This window comes from Triturus cristatus, chromosome 7 (assembly GCF_964204655.1).
Source record: "Triturus cristatus chromosome 7, aTriCri1.1, whole genome shotgun sequence".
NCBI classification, from domain to species: domain Eukaryota; kingdom Metazoa; phylum Chordata; class Amphibia; order Caudata; family Salamandridae; genus Triturus; species Triturus cristatus.
This window is the reverse complement of record NC_140590.1, coordinates 1,144,787,939-1,144,811,748: the sequence shown is the minus strand read 5'-3', so window position 1 is coordinate 1,144,811,748 and position 23,810 is coordinate 1,144,787,939. Positions and strand designations below refer to the sequence as shown.

The window sequence follows — 23,810 nt, the reverse complement described above, 5'->3', positions numbered from 1 at the left end:
TTCAGTAAGATCGCAGTTTAGAACAAACTGGCAAAGAAGCATCATTGGTCTGTCACTATATTTTCATTACCCTTCCCACCAGGATGATTGAGGTAGCAGAGTTCCACTTGAGGGTTAAGTTCTTTCAGACATTGGTAATGCACTTTTTCTTTCGGTTTATGAAACCATGCCTAAGCAAATCACTTACCTCCTTATAGACCTCTAAATGTGTGTTCACTTCTGAACACCACTGTAAGTTGTGTGGACAATCTTGACTGTCCTCTGGAAAGAGTACATGTGAATATGTTGGACATTCCATTGTGTCCACCGAAATTGCCCCATACCAGAATTGTCTTATTCCAGATCCCTTTTTATTTTCCTCCTCACGCATCTGCGTTGTCCGTGAGGGAAACATTTGTCATTGTGCCCTGGCCAGGATATTTGAAGTCTACCACAGCTGGTGCTGTTTCTTGCTTGAGGTCTATATGTACTAGATTATACACCACTGATTATCTTGCAGCAACGGTTTGCATAGAACTGTTGAATGGGCTTCTGGAACAAGTTGTCACCAGAGGCCCACTCCAGTGGAAGAGCATCTGTGATGCCATTCGGAGTTCTGCCAATACGGCTGCTTCACTGGCTTCCGCCCATGTTATGGTGGGAGCCCACTTGAGTCAGACTCTGATTCATGAGTTGTTTATCTCAAACCTAATGCTTAATCTTTTTGTTTATCTGTACTCGGCTGGAATCTGAGAGAGCTTGCTGCTTAAAGCAGGTCATCCACAACCTGTTTGAGTTTGAACTGCTCCATGCAGGTCACATGCATACACATATTTGTGCCTTTTGTGCTGCATTTTCTCTGCAGAATTTTGCCCCCACTCACTGGGATACGTTTTGAAGCAATTAGTAATTTTTTGACAGGCAGCTGTAGTCTATTCAATGCTTAGTTTGCTGTAGGGTTGGGGTTGCAGTGGTGTTAGTCGCATCAGCTCTTTCACCTTGTCTGCAGCTCTGCACATGCAGGAAACCGTTTCAGTCCTATGTTAGTCATTGGGGTTCACAGGCAGTTCAGCTATGGGGAGAGAGTGAGTCTTTATATCAGCAGATGAATTGACTGTGCTGTTTGGTGAATAGACGCCCTTCCCTCGGCAACAAACTTTGCAGACTCCTACATTTATATTTATAGGGATTTATTGTTTCTTTTTGCTGCAAACTGCTGCTATGTTATAGTCGCTCTTATTTTCTCTTGTTTCCCTCGTGCCACCCGGTAAGAAGCCAGTTCACCAATCTTGTTCTGTGGGTAAGGGTTGGGCTTTCACAAGATTTGTCCACTGCATTGCTCAGCCCCATAAGTGTTCAAGATTAGCATCTTGCTTATGCTGTGTTCACATGATGACCCTGCTGTCTCACCCCTCTATTGCTGAAAGTATTTCACTATGGTAACTTTCTGCTCTGCTTGCTTTGCTTCTCTCTGTCCCATCTGCTTTCTTTCTGGTGATTTCCCTCGTCACCTCCCCACCATCTCTCAGGACTGTTGTGGAAATTGCAGTGACAGTGAAGAGGAACCGACGCGGCTCTAAGCAGCCCTGGCGGAGGAACTATGTCTGTACCAGAACCATCTGTGCGGCAGCAGGCTGTGCGCAGGAGGCCAGCCGCCCATCCGTCCGTCCGTCCATCCAGGGCAGGAGGTAGCAGCGACCCTGTGGGACCGCCTTGTTTACACTTTGCACATTTGTACTTTAAGATGTTATAAATGTATATGTATAAATACAGAACTCTGGGAATGTATATTTTTAGCTTATAACACGATAAATGTTTATAAGTTGGCTTTATCTGTGAAGGGGGGGGAGTGTTCATATATTTTTTATTTTAAGAGGTTACAAATTGAGCATACCTCTGGACGAGATGAGATTGTTTTAAATCTTCAATTTGGTTAAGGGTTGTGTGCTTTCCCAACTACCCTCCTATCACTCTAACCCAAATGAGGTCTCTGAGTGAGGAAATGTGTTTAGGAGTTACGTAGTCTTAGGAAGTTCCATTATGTGTTAAAACTGGTGCCTGGGCAGGAGGTTGCTACACTTGATGTGGCGGGTGAGTAGAAGACCGTGCACTGAGCTGCTCTCACTAGGTTATGTTAGGATGGCATGCCTGAGCACAATACGGAGAGCAGTTCGGTTTGTCAGAGAAAGACAAGTGTGTGATAAAGGGGCGTGTGTTGGAGATTTTTGAAAGAGTTGTCTGCATTTGCTGCTACCAGTTTGTGTCCTCTTTATGTGCTCCCAAACAGGGGTTTGGAGAGAACCTCCGCACCACAATCTTACATCCACAGCCCACTTCTTCCATAGCCCCCCCCCCTCTTTCCCCATAGGAAGAAATAGGACAAAAGTATTTGCACAGCGACATGCAATGCATGCCTGAGCTCTGCCGCCAAATGTATTGTTTAATACCAGTATTTCTCTTCAGGCAAAGCCTTGAAAAAGATTTACCACTGATGGTACGAGCTCCCCTGAGATTTTATTACTTTGTAGTTAGGAAGAAGGTAAATGAATGCACAGTCCCTATGTCCCAACAATTTGAGCCAAATAGAGAATCCTTCCGGCCCAGTCAGTGAGAAAGGTGTCCACTTCAAATGGTGCCTCACACAGGTGGGGGGGGGGGGGGAGTTTATTTGCTTCAGCACTTTGGTGAAGAGAATCCTGGACTGGCCAGTCATGCTTCTGCTTGATCACAGGAGCAATTCTTTTAAATCTTCGGTATGACACCTAGAACATTTCCTTTTGTGGTGGGTCTTATGATCAGAATAATAACCACAATGCCCCGAGGTTACTTTGAGGAAATAACGGTACCCTCTACCCGTTCTGTGTCAACTGCTTTTATTAATTTCCGTTTATATCTTCTGTCTAATAGATCTCAGTTGGTGGATATGTCACCGTCTTCTGCTGTGTTTGAAACAAGACGTGTTGGGTGATCATGACTCCTGCTTTCTCACCCCTGTTTATCAGTGCTTGCATTTTACTCTTCACAAGATTGATTCATTCCTTTGGGCTTTTCTTAGTCCTACACATTGTTCTGAAACTCTGATCTCTTGAAGGCGTACGCCCGTTGTAACTTGTTGCCAAATGGATGGGTCTCAATTGGTCAGATCTTAATCATTTTAAAACTAAGATGTCAGTGGTCATTCACCAATCGTTGTGAATAATGTATCCATACTAAATAGGAAAATCTTCCTGCACCAAACCCAGTGATCAAAAGGGTGTGTTTCATCAAAACTATCCCTTGACTTTTCAGATCGGTTTGGTGGATAAAAAGGTTGGGGATGCGGTCTTCTCAAACCTAGCCAAAGAATCTTGCATCATATGGCGTTTACAAATCAAAGTTTTACAATGTTGCCTGTAGTGCTATATAGAATTTGATTTTTGCAAAGAGCAAATGTTTCAAAGTAAAGTAAAACGTGGTGGCTCATATTCTTACCAAGACCTTGTACCGACACCGCACCACCTGATCGTTTAATGGTCGGAGCTGGCTTGCGGGGCAGAGATTTTCATTCTTTGCTTTGTCTATTCAGTCTGTAGATAGTCCTGTATGGCATATAACTTCTTCACCAGGATACCTACAGTTAATTGGTGGCTCTGCCCTTTTACTTGCTCTTTTCTGCTTCCACTCATGTGCTGACCCAGTGTCAGACTAGAGAGTTTGGCAAAGTCTTTGTTGAGCCTTACAACCCTGCCAATGCTGAAGAAGCCTTAGCTTACTTGTGACTTTTTTAAGGCCATCACATCTGCCCATAGTTTTGGTGGGTCCTGTGCAATGCCCGCTCATTCCTCCAGTGATCATAAGACAACTTGGAATAAGTCTTCATCCAGAGTGTTTTTCCAAAACCTTTGCTCAGACCTCTGAGAAGCAAGGCTGATTTTTTTGAGCCCTCTTCATTCATAGCGATTACTATTAATTAACTCTAAATTCTTTAATGTTGGGTGAAAAACAGGTTATTTTTGATCCTGGATCTTCAACTTTCCAGTTGCCATCAAGAAAAATAAGCCTGAAGTGAAACACAGTTGCATAGGTCTTGGGCAGTAGGTGGGCATAAGCAGTGCAGCAGCAAAATAAGGATGTGGTTTGGGGAGCAATTATGTTGGTTTTTAGGGTAGCACATTCGGTAGGAGGTTTATTGGAGAAAGGTGATAGAACAGCACACCCCTGTGCAGCAATTGAAAAAGAATGAGTAGAGAGGTCACCTTCAATGATTGTCTTGTATCATACTGATGGGCACTGTGTCAGACAAGGTTTGTCCTCTATCGGAGCAAGTTACATCTCTTCATACTGGACATCATTTCCAAAATGCTGTTCCACCACAGTGTTGTTTTAGTCGACAGAGAGGACCAAAGCCATCCGGATGATGCCTAATGCCTGGCTTCAAGTGCAGGAATTAGTTTCATTTGGCACTTCCCTTGTTAGGAAAGGGACCCTTATTCTATCTATTCCAAAACTGTAGCCAAAGAAGGTCTCATTGCCAGGAAGGTGCAGTGTCTCTAGAATCAGGTTTTGCAGAATATAGCTACAAAGCAAACCTGCCCTAGTGAAACTTCAAGACATGCAGTTCACGAACACTGACCATACCGGGATAGTGTTCTTTGTGAACAGAGGTATGGGTGGAAATCTTGTCCATGATACAGTCTGACCTTGAGGATGTGGTTATTGGCCATTCCTTCAGAAAACTTGAGCCAATTGATTGTGCTGAGTGAGTGGGTGCTGCACTGCTTGTTCGGGTCCTTTTTAATGGTTTGGGTCAACAGAAGGTGCATTGGTGCCTCTTTGTCAATGTCCGATGCAAACATTGGTTTCCTGCAGGCACAAGCTCTGGCCTTTTTGAATTGTCCGTTCCTGATAAGCTTGCAAGATTTTCTTTGTTTTCCTGATTCTTTTTGTCTGTGGGCACCTGTTCTCACATATGCAAGAGGCTAGGCAATCTTCTCTGCTCTTAGCATTTGAACTTGGAAAGGATTTCTCCCAGAGTTTTAATGGGCGATGCAAATCTTCTCAGAGCAACGGATTCATATACCCTGCTGGTACAGGCCACGCCAGCAGCAGCAACACAGTCTAGAACATATCTGAGAATCCCCAGCAATGTTGGGAAAGACCCTAGCAGCTCCAAGGCCATCACTCTATTCAAGTAATTGCTGCCAGATAAGGCGTACAATCACTCAGGTTTTCAGATCAGCACTGGAAAAATGTCGACACTTGAACCAGCATTACTTCATTGATTAAAATCCAAAAGACAAGTTGGTGGGCCGGTCCTGTGCGCAGCTTATTTGCATTCGTGTTTGTACTTCTCTCCTGCTTTATCTACCTCTCTAAAATTTGAAGCATGTTTGCTAATCTTTTTTAAATATTTATTACAGTCAGACATACTAATAGTAGAAAGAAACATTACTTTGCACACGTTTAGGAAGGACCTCAACACATGGCTCTTGGACTGATCTGGAGCACACTCCTACTCCCTTACCCCCCACCCCCGCGCCTTGAGACCCTCCTGGGTGAGTAGCGTGCTTTATAAACCCCTGATTGATTGCTTGATACTTGTAATTCTGGCTCTCCATCATGAGCATCCTCTTTGAATTAACACCCCAAAGCCTTTGCCTTCAAACCAGGCACATAACTGGAAACTGGTCAAAAGATCCTTTGTCTTTTCTTCCTGTCAGACTGGACTACCCTAATTGACTCCCAAGTTTTCTGGAATACCAGTGTCAAAACCGAGTTATCCAATTGGTGATGCCTTCATGCCCTCATTGTTTTTTGTTTTTTATGTCTGTGTGAAGAAGGGGATTAAAGTGACCTTTTCCGCCATATGTATCTCCTCCTCACTGCTCGTCTTTAAAATGCCTTTATTAAAGACAGAATATGTTGATGCCTAAAGGTACGTTTATTTATGGTAGTTAAAGTAACATTTTAAATGCATTTAAAAAGTGTTCCAGGATTCAGCACATTTGCAAAAGAGACTAATATTCAGCATTTAAAGGAAGATGCCCATGATGAAGCGCTGGGATCATCGTAAAATAAACTTATCCAACTTTTCCTTCTTTTATAAACTAACTAACTTATTTAATTTTCCTAGACGTGATGAAGAGCTGGAATTATAAATACTACACACTTACCTATTCGGCACTTCCTTCTTTTATGAATTAACTTATTTAAACTCCCTTAACGGCCACCTGACAGCAGCAATAGTAAAATGACACCCTGTTTTACAAGCCCAGCATTAGGTGGTCATTCTCTGGTCAGTGGAACTTGTTTCAAGACAAACTTCTCACCCACTGCAAAAACTCGGAGGTCATCCTTGGACACATCTTAGATTCTGTATCATGCAATATTGGCAGCTGTGGTGTAACTCGACCCTTGCACTATTTCTGAGCTTTCAGAAGAAAAAAGATCTCAAATAGTCCTTGCTTCAGGTTTTGTGGTATGAGCTGCTGATCAGTACAGTTTTGTACTCTAAACTGGAAGGCTATCTCATTTACTTTATGGGGCATGAAAAATAATAGTACCCTTTTTAAAACCTGAGCCCAGTAAGATGAAATAAAGTTCTATGTCGACACCTCTTTTAGAGTGTGCATTGCCTCTATTCAGACCAGCATGTCCTGAGTTTTGTATTTTACCAGACAATCTCATGTGGGACACGGAAATCAATGAACTGGTTTAGGTGTTTTCCAAACAGGTCGCTGGAAGCTTCTGGAGTGTTGTATTTCTTACTGGGCCCCTCCTTTTTCCTCCCCTAATGCTGAAAACCTATCTCCAGATCGCAAGCCCTCTCGGGGAAGGAATACTTGGGTCGCTCCAGTTCAGGCCACTACAGAGTCTTACCAGCATCTTCACCCTCAGTGTAAAGGTCCTTCTACTGCTCCCCCACCTCTTTCGGGTTTATCTTTTTAGGTGTTGAGGCCAGCCTGCTCATCACCGTGGTCTTTCGATATTATGACACTGCAGTCAATCACCAGTGCCATCGCTGGCGTCCATGCCCTCTCCGCCGTTGAAGGTCCGGCATGTCTACCTCGCACGCATTTACAGCTCGCTACTTTACGAAGCATGTGTGTGAGTCTATAAAAGGTTCTGTGTTTAAGAAAATCGTTATAATCCTCTAAATAGAAGTATCCAGGAATAATAGCTTTGATACATTCAGGTACCCTCTCGCCTACCAGTTGAGGCAGTGTAACTGGTGCTCAGAGTCCGACCTAGATGCTGGCCACTTGTGAAGTCCGAGTACCTGCAGTACCGGAACAGTGTAGGCGAGAACAGTCTCTACCGAGGAGAACGTATCCTCAGTGAAGAGAAAATGATACTTGGCGTTTTATTTATATATTCCCCCAATGTATTCATAGTGTGACGCAGGGGGATATAGAGAGAGCACATACATGTATAAAAGGAGAAGATACTTTGTTACAGTCCTCCCTTCACACGCCATGAGGAAGTAAGGATGGTTTTGGGGCACAGGAGGACTGTAGAAACTGTGCTTGCGCTGAGCAGGTCATCGGAGGTAGAGGGACCGATAGGCAAGGTCACGGGAGTTCAGAGTGAGAGAGGGTGTCCTGGTGTGGGACGGTGCTAGTGGCCTCTTTGGGGGCACAGGGAGTGAAAATGACCTTATTCAAAAAACAAATCATAGGAAGCATGTAGACACCTACGATGTGGTAGAATGAATGTAAGCGCTAGATAGTGGGGGGACTAAAAAGCCATAGGACAACATTGTGCGTGGGAGAGTGGTCTGGGCCTTATTGGTACCAGTAGCACTGCTACAGATGGACATAATGCCGGTGTCTGAATGAACATTTAGAAAGGTGACATCCGTGAATGATGTGGATGATTGTGGTGTTCATATAGAATGCCATTGTGCTGCAGGGCGAGGCTGCAGTTGGGTGAACTGATGAGTGTCCAGATAAGTCGTTGTTGCATGTGTGTATGTCTGTCTTACTTCCCCTCTCTTCCACTGCTCTCCACTCATGGTTAGCTAGGTGTGGGCCCTGAAAGCAGAATGCAGCCCGAGAGGATGTTGGTCCCATGGAGAGGGATGTTGGCCTTTAGAATTATAGGTGCTCCTTTTAAGATGTGCTATGGGCCTAGTTAGGGTACATTCCCCGGATGTCTATGTACGGCAGAAGGAAGGTGCAGTAAGCATGTGGATATTTCAGAGGCGGTTGGGCCCTGACAGGATATGTGTGCCCCAAAGCGGCAAAAAATGGTTTTGGGAGGCACTGAGTGAAGTTCTGATTTTTAGAATCATTACCACACAGTCTAGAAACTCATTTTTTCCCAAAACGCACAGGTCATGCTAGTCGTGTGGAGTGACAGAATGGGGGCCTCTGTCATCCTTGGTGACAACTTCATACTGCTGTCTGCCCTGTTAGATTCTATTGCAATTGTTTTTTGTTTGGTTTTTTACAAAGTTATATGTTGCATTTTTATACCGTTTTTACGAGCATTCCAACCCTGGTACTGTACAGCTGTAACATTTGTCCGTTTGAGTTCCTAGCAATAACCTGTATCTTCCTCTTCCATACGAGAATATGATATTGTATGTTTTTAATGTAGCTCTGAGCCGAGCATCTTGGACTGTGAATAATACACATGATTTCAGCCAAAGACATTGTCTGCGTTTCCTTTGTCCTGTGTGCAATTTCCTGAATATGAAAAGTAGGACAAACAATGTTTGAATGTACACGTATGCCTACAGAAAGGTTGTTTGGCTTTCCTCATGCTTCGATCTGTTGTGCACAGCGGACCTATCTCAGCCTAATTCGGCATCCGAACATACCCACCTTCCTAGAATTGACAGCTGCTGTGGGACCAAGAAGCGACTGACGCAAGGCGGTACCTAAAACCTCCGCACAACCAAGACTTGAAACAACCATTGTAAAAACGTGTACCACAGCCCTTTCTCTAGGAAGCACCTGTGTTTGTCTGTCTTATGTATCACCTAACCTTCTGTGTATGCATCTGTACGCCACTGTGTCTGTTGCATCCGAAGTTACCTAAAAAGGACAGGTGTGTTTTTTAAAAAGCAAAAACACAAATCGATGGTGACTGATGGTTAGCTGCACCATATTCTGAGCTGACCTGGCTGAACCACCAAGTGCTAAAGCACAGTCTTTGCTTCCATACACAGACCTGTGTACATAGATGATGCCGAAGACCTTCTGCGACCTGGTTATTTCTCGATGTTTCCCCCTTCCATGTGCCAGTCTGGTGCACATACCCCACTCTACATCGATTTTGCAACTTAGAGCTTTCTATGTCTCCCTACTAACGATTACTATGAAGACATTTCATGTTTTTCTGTAGGAGCTTGAAGGTATCTGAACTTGGTTAGGGATGACGTAATGGTATTGGTATTTGTCTCAATGTTAAACTGTATCATTTAAAAGTTCTGCTTCCTAGCCAAACCTGTGCTGCAGGATCTGTACATTTCAAGAAAGCTACCACAATATTGGCCACCATCACTGAAGGACGGTTTCAGGAGTGCGGGTTTCCTATGAGTGGAAAGTTGATCTCATCTGAAATCCTACATTCTGAAAGAAGCAAGCTGTCAATCTCTGGCAGGACTCCAGTAGTGTGGGATTCTCTTCCCACTGTCAACGTCATCATGTTCCAGGTTTTGTCGTCTTTAAGCAACAAATAAAAACCCACATATTTCAATGTTTACTAGTAAAATGGATTGCAGCAACTCATCTGTATGTTATGTTTTACCCACTTTAACTTTTCTCGTTTTTTGTTTTTTACATAGAACTTGTACAATTTAGTCTCCTCTCGTTTGCGATAAAAAACAAATCAAGTAAATAGAAGGGGGAAAAAATAATTCTTAATGATGTTTGTCGATGCCACCCCCTCTCCCACGCAACCCCCTATTGCACTAAATGAATTACCTGACCACTGTTTTGAATTGCAGTGTGCCCTGTTTCAAATGTCTTTTTTTTCATTGTCCTATCAATGATGCAATTGAGGAGAGTGAATCAAAATAACCACATTCTGAAAACAGGCATTATTGTAAATGTCTAGTGTATCCATGTAGTGCTTAATCTTGGTGTCCGGTCTGTTTATTAACACCGTAATTTTCACAGCTCGCTTACCAGAGTGCACAGGAGATACATTTTCCAGTCGCCATGCAGCTTTGTCAAGAGGGCGACCTGGATTAGAACTCTCTTCAGTCAAAAGTATAATGACTAGATAACAGTGCTTCATGCGAGACGTGTGTAAGACAGTGTTTCAGTTCCCTTGTCAGGGAGCTGTGCCCTCAAGACTAAGTACTGACCAGGAACTATGGCCATATTTACATTCCTGTGACCTAGATTTCTCTTCAGCAAGTACTGTCATGAATGTGCACACAGTACACGTGTGCCTTTTAGAAGGCATCATTGGATATTCATCACGGCTGTGGGATCTTGTTTTCTGTAGTCGCTGAAAACCGAGTCAGCAGATGGTACACATGAGACAGTACTTAGGGTGATATCAGATCTCTTGATGCCTTCCCCTGCTTTGTCAGCAGAACTAGCCTGAAGTTGACGATATGGTGCTGGGTGTGCCAGCTCGCAGATGCTGCTGCCGATTGTGGCAGACATGTAGAACAATAACAAATTACCATGGTCATTGACTTTCTTGTGAAGGCCTGTCTAATATTACTTCACATGTGAGAGCAAGAAAAGTATTCAAGAAAAAAAACTGTTGGCTGAAATGTACAGCTGCTCTTTTTTCTTGTTTTTTGTAGTAGCATTTGTATATTGTTCATACCTCTTAAAGCGATTATTGGTGAATGGATGGGTGAATTCACCATTCATTGTGTTTTTCAAGGGGGCGGGGGGTTTATAATGTGGCCTATATGAATACTTTTTGGGCCGTGCATAAGGAGGAGTGCTATTATCATGTTGAAGAAATCTTGTAGTGGTACTTTAGCTATGCGTGAAGCAAAGGGAAGTAATTGCCACATAGTTGTCCTTAGATGCTCACACTTGCCATTTTATTGTGCGATACTAATTCTTTCATTGTGATGGTATTGAATAGTGAGCTGATATTATGCTGTGCTCATGGTAAAGGACTCTTCTGTTTGGTAACAATCTGGTCTTTACCGCCTTACTGAATTCCAGTTGAACCTGAATGTTTCTCATCTCTGCCGGCATTGAGATCTGTAGTTCGTTGCCTAAAGAGAGAAAGAAGTAGCACCTGTGGCCGCTTGACGTGTGGGGTCGTCAAAAGAAGTGCAAGCTTGAGCAGTGTTTTATTTTGTTTGTGTCACAAATTTCACTTGGAAAAAGTTAGTCTGTTGGCATACTTGGTGCTGTCGGTGAAGCACCGACCATTGAAGGATGAGCATCAGGTCCGGGGAAACCAATGGAAGACCTGAGCAGTAGGAATGATGCTACCACCTAGGCTAAAGTATAGCAGGTGTCCGGCTGCTGTGTTCTGAGCCTTCCATAATCTTAATGTGTACAATGGGACTTTTAGCTTCTCTGAGGGACTACTAGATGAGGGAATAATGGCACAGCACAGTGTTTCCATGGAAAAGAAAGTCTTCAGTTAACTTGATTCACTTTCAGGCAATAGGGTGTGCCTGATAGTTTTTACACCAGTTGATGTGACTGGAGATGATCCAAATTCCTGAGACCAGGTGTTTGTAAGTGGTAACTGTCTCAGATTGGCCAAGTGAAGATTCTGTTTTTTGAATAGTTGAGTTTGAGATGATTGATCAATCTTTATTGTTCCCCGGATTGAGGAAAGAAGATATGTAGATTAGACAGGTTTCAAATATGCTGCTTAGGTGTAAAAGGTTATATCAAAGGACATGTTGAGTTCCATTGGTGGGCTGAGATAGGTTTTGAAGTGAAGGGGTGACATAAATAAAAAAAAGAGGAAATCTAGAATTGGTGTTGAAAGAAAATGAAGGAAATAGTGAAAGAATTGATGCTGGATATTTCACTTGTAGGAAGAGATTCTTTCAGGTATGATACCTTAACTAGCAAGATCGTTGGGATTCTGATACCATTAAGTGATCCACTGTGTTTAACGCAGCTCATTGGTCCAGTAGTAATAGTGTTGACTGTGTTTCTACCAACTGTGGTTTTTCGTACAGGTGTGAAGCCTCCTTGACAACCAGAGAGTATGTTATTTTCTTCCAAAATGTGGGTGGCCAAGGCTCTTTTGTTTAGGTTATCTGTGGAACCAGTAATGGTTGATCAGAAGCTGGAGATCATTGGCTTTGGGTTGACTTGATTTGGTAGGTCTTGAAATCATTAGGAAAGCTGTATTTATTTTGTTAGGGAGGCAATGATGGCGGCTTTGGTCGAGGTGACAATGGTTGTGAGCATGGTGTCATAGAAAATCTGGAATAGCCAAGGCCCCATGGAATATGGTGGAGCCGCTGGCCATGAGCAGTTCCCTTAATTGGATGTTTGAGAGTGCTTTAAGGTGGCTAGGATGCATTGTCTGCCTCAGGTAGACATCTTGGGCATAGGGAACCAGAGTGGAGTGGCTGTTCCACTTGCTCATCAGGCAGTGTTTTTAAATAAGGTTTTGCAGAGGGGTTGGAAAATCGTGATTGTGGTGCGGACATCAAACCCAAAGTTGGAGAATACCACATCTTCTCAAGGCGTGGCTTTCTTTCTTCAAGCTCTGTGATTAATTGAAGATTTGAGACTAATCCTTCTTTGGTTTGAATGACCGAATATGTCTTTGTGAATGTTCAAGTCAATTATGGTTCAGCATTGTCAGGATCACTCACCTCTTGCTCCCTTCCAAAGCCCCCTTCCACCTCTTTACAATCAGCTGAGGAGAAACTGCAGTTTTCTTTTACATTTATGCTAAAACAGTCCAACAGAAAATAAATCCCACTTGGAGATTTTAAAGCACAGGTACGCTTTATGAGTTGTACGTTATGCAGCTCAACAGGAACAAAGTTAAACAGAAACAAGGCTCTCATCTAGTTCGACCTTGACTCTCTTGTGTGGTATTTCTTTTACTTGGCAATGGCTATTTTGTTTATTCCATCTCTGGGCAATTTTCTATTGTTTGAGTTTGTCAGATGCTGTCTCTGCAAGTGTACAGGCTCAGTTCTCAGATTGCCTTGAATCTGTTTACTTGAAGCCCATCTGGGGTCATTTGAACCCTCACAAATCTCTAGTTCTAGGCATTTCTTATGACCGTGACTGCAGCTAGTATATCCATCGTCAGTCACCTGCCCTGGAAAGTAGTAAAATCCAGGTTAGTAAGAAACCAAAGAAGCCAATAGAAGCACTCCTTTTGTCAACCCTTACATAGTGTGATGTTTTAGTTTTCTCTGTAGAATTGCTTGAGACAATATTTCGTGCCTGCAACTCAAAAATGCTGGTGTACATAGCCTTTGAGAGCGAAAGATGGGTAACACCTTCCTGCCTATTTTATGTTTTTGCAAATTTTCTCAGACATACAGGATTGAACCATTCTGTGTATTCAATATGTGTTCTCAATGGGTTGCCAGAGATGTAGTGATGTTCAACTCTTTCTTCTTTGATCAGCTAGTATGCTGAACCCTTTTGCTCTCAAATGATGATACATCAGGTACCACTTTGAGATAATCAGTGAGAGCTCTGAGCAAATAGGTCTGCTTTAGATGTTTCATGAATTTTGGCAGTGGGTTGAGGGTATTGTAGCGCATAACATGTTCGGCCTCATGAACTATTTTATTTAATTTAGTCTTTCCTATCCCAATTGACCTCAGCTACCATATCAAATCCTCCTGGGTCCTTTGATGGATCTTGCTCTGTGCTGAAAGGAACCAGAATACTTAGGGGGTGAACAATTATCATATGAGATTCTGGAATAAGATAATTGTTATCATTCAACATTGAGTGTGAAATCCCAAGCTAACCCACCACTAGTTGGGTTAACTACCAAAGGAAATTGAATTTAGCCACAAAGAAATAATGAAACCGAATCAGCAGAGTAAAATTAGGAGCTGATCTAGTCATCACATAAGTCAGATTTAATAAGCAAGCTCTGCAAAATCCAAATATGAAAGAACCAATCCCTCTTAGCCAAGGAAGATTTATCCTAAGGAAAATGAATTGGTAGGGAAATCAGTTGACCCTCTTACCAACCCTATTAGGCAAGTGCAGTAAGTTCCAAATGACCAGTTAATAGACACAATGGTCTGCCTCTGTCTGCACTGCAGCATCAATGCCTCAGCTGCTCTGACACAAACCCTTTCAGCCAAAAAGGTTCCACTATGTGAGCATACCAGCCGGCAGCAAATCGCAGTACTTGGTCACAGTTCGTGTTGTTCCTGGAGGTCCCAGTCATCAGTCTCTGTACCGCAATATGGGTAAAGGGGAGACGCCCCTTTGTTCAAAATGTAGGCAATTATACTCCATCACTTCCAGGTTTACACCCCTTGACATCACCAAATTTGTCAGACCACGCTGTCCCATTGGTTGCCCAAGATAGGATGAGATGATGGAGCAGGTAAAAGTATACCGATTCGGGAGAATTAAGTAATCCATTACTCGCCATTTCCTTAGAACCACTGTAGGTTAGTCATTCGATTATTTGTTGCATTTAGAAAGTAGGCGATTTCATGCTCTCATCCCTTGTCTTTCCATTCTCAAGCGTTTGTTCTAGGAAGTAACACTTTTGTTGCAAGTCTAGTCACGTAAGCTACAAACGTCAAAGAAGCGATTAAGTTTTAGAACACAAGTGGTAACTTTACAAAAGGTTCCCATAGGCTTTTAGACTGTTCAGTTCATAGGTTCATACTTGCAAAGTTTGAGGCCTTCATTAAATACAGCTCATGCACAGTGAAATTGTGCTAAACTATGAATCTCACATTACATAGAATAGTGTATTAATTTCTTCAAATAAGCATATTATTATCACTTAATTATAGATTGCAATTAGTTCATGTAAGTAAGAGGTACCCCTAAAAATGTTAATTTTCACCATCATTTCACATATCATTTTGTAACTTTCTTTTGCACTTTGTATGTTATTACAGCTTACGGATTTAAAGGCACATCAATGATAACTTTACGGTAAAAGGCATATCATAACATAACCTTGTGTAACACCTACTTTTCACGTCAATTTCATTGCTCACCTTTATACATTGTAAAATTGCTATCCGGTTTCTAACACATGAAGCATTTTAGTCTCACATACACGTTTTCTGGTTGATCGATTATCATGTTTACCTAAGCATCAGTACACATGCCATTAAGATATTAGTTTTCACATCTACTTATTAACTGTTGTGTTATCAGACCAACAGTTCTAACATTGTGCATTCTTTTACAATGCAGTAGCTAAATCAGAACTTCATTGCATGTAGTTTTTGAAACGTGAAGCCTAATTTAAGTTTGCCGTTATCAAGTAAAATTGTCATAGTTCATTTCCATGTAAAAGTTTTGTAAATAAATTAAAGGTAATATCTCTGCTCTGTCAAGAGTTATCTCTGCCTCACAATGTTCTTAGGCCCACATCTCCCCATCCATTAATACCCCCATCCTCTTGTATATGTGCCTTTATTTAGTGGGTTTCCTTCCCCCCCTCTTTAAGACCTCCAGACTGTCTGCCCTGATTACAAGACGATTCCAAAGATCCACTTCACCAGCAGCATCCAAACTTCCCAACATACCACTCCCCTCCCCCTTACGATAGCAATGTTCCACATCAGAAAGAGGGGGATCACAAAATCACATAGCAGCCTAATTAACTATGCCTTCACAACATAAATCCTGCTTTTAAATTGCTTCACTCCAATCATACAATTGCTTGTCTCCTTTTCTAAACAAATACAAAACGTGAAAGCATGGTTAAGCGATGGGTAGTAGTATGATATGCCTAGTGCCTACTTAGTGTTTTGTTGTATGATATACCACTGGCTACTGCAACATTACTTGTTAACTGGCGAGTCTCTCAGTCAGACAGTTGGCTTTAATGCTACAAAGCTGGTCGCCGCTGTTTATGGCTTGTTTCAAAAACAACTTAAGTTCCTCATAGCAGAACTGTTCACAGTTGCTGGTGTCTAGTATCTGTGGCACTCCTACCTTCAACAGAATATCGAATTAATTACTGTGGGTGAAATGCTAATTGAAACGCACATGAAACGAAGATCACCTGGTCTATGGTTAACACAAGTTATCCATTTTAACTTGGAATATGTTTGTTCCCTTTTCTTGGTATGAGACCTGCCAAGATGTCCCCCTTACGTGAACACAACCTCAGCCATGGGAGGTGGCTCCACTCTATCTGTAACCTGACATCCCCAACACTCACACTACAAACATTCCTTGGTTTTCTTGCTAACTTCGGACCTTTGGAGCCAAACCCACATGGTGTGCTTCAAGATGGCTTCTGAAGTCTTCTACAATCAATACTGTCTCACTTCCTTTATTAAATTTTGCTTTATTGCCCTTCACATCCAGTGGTAACTGACAAGTCGTTTGCAGCAACACTGCACAAAGTAGGTAAGAAGTTAGTGCTGAAGTAGTGTTTATGAAGCCCAAGTAGTCTTGGTGCTAGTCTAGGCAGAGGACCATGTTGCATGTAAATGTGTCCAGGAACATCCCCCGTTCTGTTAGGGTGGTCATTGTTCTGCACTGGCAGCCATCAGAGTCCATACAGGCTTCATATAGTATCATGGATTGGATGCTACACCCCTTTTGCATGGGGAACAGCTGGACAATTAATATTGACCTACCGTAATGGCCCGCATAGGGCAACTCAGATCTCCTCCCCATCATCCCATGGTACCTGGAACCTGGGAGTTATCTTCTAAGGTGAGAGCCTTTAGCTTTGGTGGTGGTCGGTTTGCCTGCCAGGGGTGATTTCACTTGGATGACAGAGGCAAGGACATCACATGGGAATACTGATTGGGTTTCTGGAGTTCGCTGAAAGTGATGTGTGTGTGTTTTTAAATGACATTCAATAGCATAAGTGTGTACTCTCTGCCATAGTTATGGATGATTTATATTCCTTCATACTTGACCCAGGGTAGACGAATGGTGGATTCTAGTCACAGGGCCACAGGTCTTTTTAAACTTGCTCCTAAATTGAAGAGTCCCTCTTGGTCCCTTTACTGTAAAATCCATGCAGCCCTCATCAGTTTGGACCCTGTCTTCAGGTGTGTGTTCTGAATGGTACAGAGATATTTTAGAGTTCATGTGCTATGCTAGAGTGTTGCATGGTGCAGAGATAATGTCTGAGGTGATTAAGGTCCATATATGTCAACTTACAAAATACGCTCCCTGCAGGCTACTGTTGACTGAATGTGAAAACCTGTTCCTCCCTTGTCCTGTGACCCTGTCACACAAGTTTCTGGTAGGATGGAGCTACATCTGCCCCCTGCCAAACAAATTTAATCTGCTGTTTGAGTTTTCCCTTCCGTTCCTTAGTCCGTTTATCAATTCTCAGGCAACCCAAGGGATCTGGCCATGTTTTGGTGCAGTCAACAAAATACCTTGACCGATTAGTCCCCAATCCATTCTCTGCTTACCCGCAAAAAAGGTTTGGAGATGCACTCTTTCCTAATTCGAGGAGTTTTTTCCACTAGGGGAGTGCACCTTGAAATAAACTTAACGATTTGTCTAGGCATTGGCGAGACTATCTACCAGCCTAGAGTAGATATTGAGAAGGAGCAAGTCCTTGTTGCTGGCAACTCAGCACAGTCCCTAGCCAAGACTAGGCTTGTGGAGACCATACTACTACACCCTATGTAGTAGCACAGGAAGATCTATTGCCTATTGTAATCAGAATTGCATGTCCATGTCTGGACAGCAAGGCCCAGTTTAGTGAAGCCTGTTTCGAAGACATCTCAGAGGCATGTGTTTTTGAAGAGACACAGACATTGCAGCTTCAGGACACACAAAGACATTGCAGCCCAGCAGGCTGAAATCAAGAAGCAGGTGTGAAACGAAATGCCCCAGACCTGTAGAAGTGCATTCATTGACTGTGGTGCGCCTGCATCGTCCTTCACCTGCCATTTACCAAGCAGTTTCAGGTGAGTCAGTATATCTCCTTTTTCCAGCCCCACAGAGGTTTGCTGGAGCCAAATGCCATAGTTCCAGAATATTTGACCCACCCTTCTAGCCATTACCATTCAGAGAGATCCACATTAAAAGTTGTGATTGTACTCTATTCCCAGTCTTTCGTAGTCGAGCCTGTGAGTTACGTAGGTGGCCAGGTCCCGTTGATGCCCATCTGATAAAAAAAATGTTTGTATCTCAAGTTCGTAAGGAAGTAGTTAGTACATTATACTGTTTTATCTATCGTTAACTGTGAATAAAGATATTTTTTTCAGCTCTCTGTGACGGGACATTGAGTTTGTGTTATTTACTGTATCGTCCTAGTTCTGAGATCCTAGCCCATTACCACCTGTAAGAGTAAGCTTTGACTGCCCAGCTTTACAACTGCAGCATCAACAAGCGTCTTAAGGAAGTAACCAGGCTATCAAGTTGGAATGTATCAGTACTCTTATCCCTGGGACATCATTCGTCCATGATAGAACCCACCCTGGGCATTGCCCAGTAACCAAGGATCACCCCAGAACCCACTCAGTGAAAAGGCCTCACCGCTGCATGCATGGAAGTATAAGCTTTGAGCTGGAATGGTGGTGACTAAATCTCAATCATGAGGCTTGGCTACTCCCTTCCCTTCAGATACTGACAGCGTATACATTTGTGCAGCACCATGATAGGGCATGTGAACTGCTCACCTGTTTAGCTTCGGTGGAATTAATTTTGACATTTAAATATCGAATGCTGGAATGATTCTACTTGGTCCTTGCTTCAGGTGAAATCAAATCCCTAGAAGAGACATTGGGCCATGATCTCCTACGAAGCAATCATTGATTGTTTCTAAACCAAGACCTTATGGCAGTCAACCGCATCACCTCCAAACCATGCCCCACCCCACATACAATCACAATTTTGTCAGCCTCTGATCTGCAGCAAATATGATATATGCATCTACGACAAACTCTCCCCATGGCCTTAAACCACCAGGTTCATGCAAAGTTTATTTCTGGCCAATACATAAACGAGCTTGATAATCATTCCAGGCTCTCACATAAGTCTACTAATAAACTGACACACAGTCAGGTGATTGGGTGTGTCTCCCTTAGTTGCGGCTGCCTCCCGTGACCCAAAGGAACCAGGTAAAATATAACCATTAAATGCTACAAAATGGATTAATCTTTGGTGTCAATGATCATCTACAGACCTCCCAGAACCATTCCAGTTCCTCATAGATGAACTGAACGAGCGCAGTGCTTCTTCAGAAAGAAATACTGTTTGTGGCATGAGTTAAGCTGTACTTAGGGGCTTACCTGGCTGTAGGACCTTAGATTCAGAACTGAAACCACTGGGCACTCTAGACTTCGTTTGGGCCTGACTTCGTCCCCCTCTCAGTCTGCTGCATTGTCTGTGCCTGTGCACCATACAGGATCTGTGCAAGACCTGTGGAGCATCCAAGACACCTGAAGATAATCTACCTTGGAGTGAAGGAGTTACTCCCCTGCATTTGCAGGCACCGCAACACTGCTGACCGGTCTGCTGATCCCGAGCTCCCACGGAATGGTTCAACAACACAGCAGGTGGTTTTCTACGTTTCTCACGGCCCAAGCTGCCCTCTCACTCAGTTTGAGGCCAGAATCCCTCGTGGGGGCTGCAATACGCAAAACCCTGTGCACCGCGTACTTTTGCAAGGGCAAATGCTTGTTGGCAATACTGCAGCTAGTGCATTGGGCTCCAAATAGCCCCAACCTCTGGCAACTTCTCCTGCAAAGATCTTCAACCACATCGCACCGTGTTCTCTGTGACCTGTTTTGTACAGCTGCTCGAGGTCCTCTCGCGACTCCTATGCTTCCGGCCTGTGGGTCCATTGAGGGTAATTTTTGTTTTCCTTGGGCTCCCCTGATTGCTCGGGGCCTGTCCTAACTCCCCTGCTTGTGGTGAGTCTCCTGGACATTGCTGGTCCGAACCGTACACTTTCTTGACTTCCTGCGTGGGTGGCATTTGCCAAAGCTTGTTGGTGCTCCCGCCGGACACCGACCCCTCAGCTCTCAACATCCTTCATGGGACAGCTCGTATCCGGCTCCTGGTCGTCCTCAGCATCGCCTGTCCCCAAAGCTGCAGAGTCGAGATCACCGTCAACTATCCTGAAGCACCCCTCCCGAGTCACATAGACACTGTCCCCTCTGCTTTCAGGTACTCCTCTTCAAGAATCCACGTTTGGATTCCTACGGACACTTTCTCCTCTTCCAGCAGCGGCACTTTCCTGAAGTCCTCCATTGGGTTCAACGGCAGTTTCTGACACCACTTCACACCTATGCACCTGGCTTCCCTGGGATAGGTAACTTGGGTACCATGGTATCCACTGGTGGGGTGGCTCTCGAACCTTCTGTCCTCCACTGGGTTTCTTCAGGGTCCACTGGGAAGGGTCATTAATGTATAAAAATCCTACCAGGACTTGCATATAGATTTGTACGGCGCACGCGGTCCTGTTCGCACACGCACTCTGTGGGGTCCCGATCTACTCACCTTGGGTGGTTCCTTGGGGCCCCGGCAATTCTATGTCCTCTTGACATCGTCCTGACTCGAGTCGTGGTTCTTATACCATTTTTTTAGTATATGGTTTGGTACCCCCTGGGGCCCACTGTGTATTAGTGCCGCAATTTTACCTTATCACTAAGGTGACCTGGACGCTGGGCAGTTTCTTCATTTATTCCACCGCTGTTGGGGAGAAGCCACATAACATCACGCCAGGGTACTACAATTCCAGACTTCCCTTGCGCCTGGGACACGCATAAAACAGCGATGCTGGCCGCAGCGTGTGTAGCTGCAATTTTATCTTATCTCTCGGTTGACCTGGAGGCTGGGCAGTTTCTTCATTTATTCCACTACTGTTGCGGAGAGGCCTTCTGACATCCAGCCGGGGCACCACAATTCCCGACTTCCCTTGCGCCAGGGCCTGCAGCCATACCTACCGGTAGATTTCCCCCCCCCCCCCCCCCCCTCCAACACCCCCCGCTGCCCTACCTCTGGTCCTGGTTTTAACAAATGTCCCAGAACTGACGGAGGACCAGAAAGAATCCACAGTGTACTTGATGGACACATCACCGTTTTGGTTGAATAAGCACGGAGGTTTGAGGTTAGAAAGTAACAGGAGTCTAGCCAATAACATCATAATGGCAAGAAGAGTGGGTTGGGTGAGTACCACACACAAAAGCCTAAAAGGAGATTGTATTGTGGTTAATTTTAACAATCTCCCTGTGGTGAGCCCTTTGAAACATCTATTATGTGACGCTCCACTCCCTGGCAGTCATTTTTTATCCCTATCTTTGGATTTCTTTTATTCCGTGATTGCTCTAGGGAAACTGGACCCATATATACCCGCATACGGAAGGTATACACCCCATTACAGACCCCATCAAACGAGCGCGAACTCCTTGGGTAACTTGGGACCCTCTAAATGGGAAATAGATTTGCTCCTTTAGAAGGGCTTGATAATTGTGACTGACTACCCATCGCAGATCTATCTGGTCAAGCCTTAGAACATCCTGAGAGCATAATAAATGAGGAGGTAATTCTCCCAGGGGCCACAGACTGGGACGATGGTAACTGGAAAAAACTAGCTTCTTGGAATGTCACAGGCATTAAGGGGAAGGTGGGCAATATGCATTGGTTGGAGGTTTGGCAAAAGTATGATATAATTTGCCTATAGGTGACGTGGGCAACCAATCAAATTACTATAGATGGGTATTGTTCTTTCCAAACAAAGGCAGTTCCTGCATGCGCAGGGGGCGGGGGGCAGGGGGGGGGGCTCTTTTAACGTTAATTTCTAATACACTTGGTGATAATTGGAGAATGAGCTCGATAAAATGGGGTCTGGAACTAGAGAGAACTTTAATATTGTGTGGGTGGGTGGGCGATTTTAATACACATTTGTGTAAACATTCCACTGACCCAGTTTGTGGTATTGTAGATATGGAAGGGGCCCCAGCAATCCATTTCACTCACAATGAAAACAGCCAGAGCCTGTAAAGAATACTCTCCATCAGAAACCTGGAGATAAGGAATAGTCAGACTGAGCCTCTGGGGAGTTCATAAAGATCTTCATAGGCAAAGACTACGAGTCAACTATTGACTTCGGATCGATCTCCGAAACCCTTGGTGGGAAATTGACACAAGTGGAGTCTACATTCACCGCTTTCAGTGATCACGCCTCTCCATAGCACTAGGTCTCCCTTGTGAGAGGCAAATTAAAATCATAGAGACACCGGCGTTAGGAAGAAAGAATGGTTTTGCAGCGTGAATCTTTCTGGATTCACAATGCTGTGCATTATCCCTCCATCTAGTGGTTGGGTCTGGAGTAGTCGTATTTTTTCTCTTTTTTTTTTTTCGCGGGCTAGGTTGGCGTCCTTCGTGACGTCGACGCACTTCCGGCGGAAGCTTCCACCTTTGGTCGCCATCTTCAGATTCTTTTTTCCGTCGTTGGGTCTGGATCGTCACGGAAGAGTTCCAGAAACTTTTGAAGAAGGAATCCACGAAAATTGTGAAAAAACAAAGGAAAATTTGAGAATTCAGCCCCGACTGCAGGCCGGTCAACCGGGACGACGAAGAAGAGCGGAAAAAGTCAAGAACTTCGACGTCCAACGGAGAATGTGCACACAGGCGCTCCCTGAGCGCGGACATGGGCAAAACTCCATTCAAATTCTGCGACAATTGCCACCACAAGTACGCGCAGAAGGACCAGCACCCAGTATGCAACCTCTGCCTGCCGCTTGACCATCGAAGCGAAGACTGCAACGCCTGCTCCACGTTCACACCGAAGACCCTCAGTTCGGGAGAGGCAGCGAAGGGTGAACTACAACATGCAGGGGCAAGGACCTACCCCATCGCTCTGAGACTTGGGCCTCTCCAGTGGGGAAGAGGACAACATCACGGAGGGACCGGAACACTGCACGGTCGTCGACCCAAAGACCCCTGACCGATGCTCGAAAGAGTCCAAAGTCCTCAAAAGGGGGGCTGCCGTAGAAATCCTCGACGCCTGCAGCTAAACCCAAGGACAAACAGCCCAGCGGATCCTTCGAAAAGGACTCCCTGCCGGCGAAAACTCTGGATAAACCTAGGTCGTCGAAGCCCAGTCTTGAAAAGGACCGCTCGACGCCGAGGGGAAAAAGAGTTAAAGGTGACTTCGAGGCCGACGACCATGAAGCGAAGCGCCGGAGCTCTCGACGCCGAACAGGTGGCGGAGATGGAGAAAAAGAGGAGAAGGCTCGAGGCCGAAATGGCAAACATCCTCCAGCGAAAGAAGGATTTCGACGACCGGATGAGCCAGTACACCATCCCTTCGAGGCCCGCAGTCAAAGCAGAGCTCGAAGAGGGGGTCGAGGACCCATATCTGCCGAAAACGCCAGAACCTGCCGAAGAACAGGAGGATGGACCTTACAGGAAGGAAGATGGAGAGGAGTGCGGCGATTCAATGGCACCGCCAACTCAAATGCCTTGATTAACAGACATGCCTACCAGCATTGGGAGGAAGTCGGTGAGCTGCTCATACATCTCCCGGAGCAGTACCAACAGAGGGCACACCACCTCGTGTAAGAGGGCAAGAACATGGCCAACACATGCCTAAAATCGGCCCTGGACGCAACAGCTATCCAGTAGGCAGATGATGATCGGGGTTACAGAGAGAAGACCAGCCTGGTTGAGGATCTCGGGGTTCAAACCAGAAGTCCAAAATAAAATCCTGAACACACCCTTCAACGGAGAACAACTATTCGGCACTCAGGTTGACGAAAAACCTACACGGCTAAATAAGGA

The 23,810-nt window shown here is 44.4% G+C and overlaps 1 protein-coding gene across 1 annotated transcript in view; it reads left to right on the top strand.

The window, feature by feature from the left end:
* The window catches only part of GRK6 (G protein-coupled receptor kinase 6), a 352,507-nt gene extending 343,897 nt beyond the window's left edge, over positions 1-8,610 (top strand). Inside the window, exon 16 of the mRNA XM_085618338.1 lies at positions 1,509-8,610. Within this exon, the coding sequence (XP_085474464.1) occupies positions 1,509-1,559 (51 nt within the window). The 3' untranslated portion in view covers positions 1,560-8,610. The remainder of the gene's footprint in view (positions 1-1,508) is intronic.
* The last annotated feature ends 15,200 nt before the right edge of the window (positions 8,611-23,810 follow it).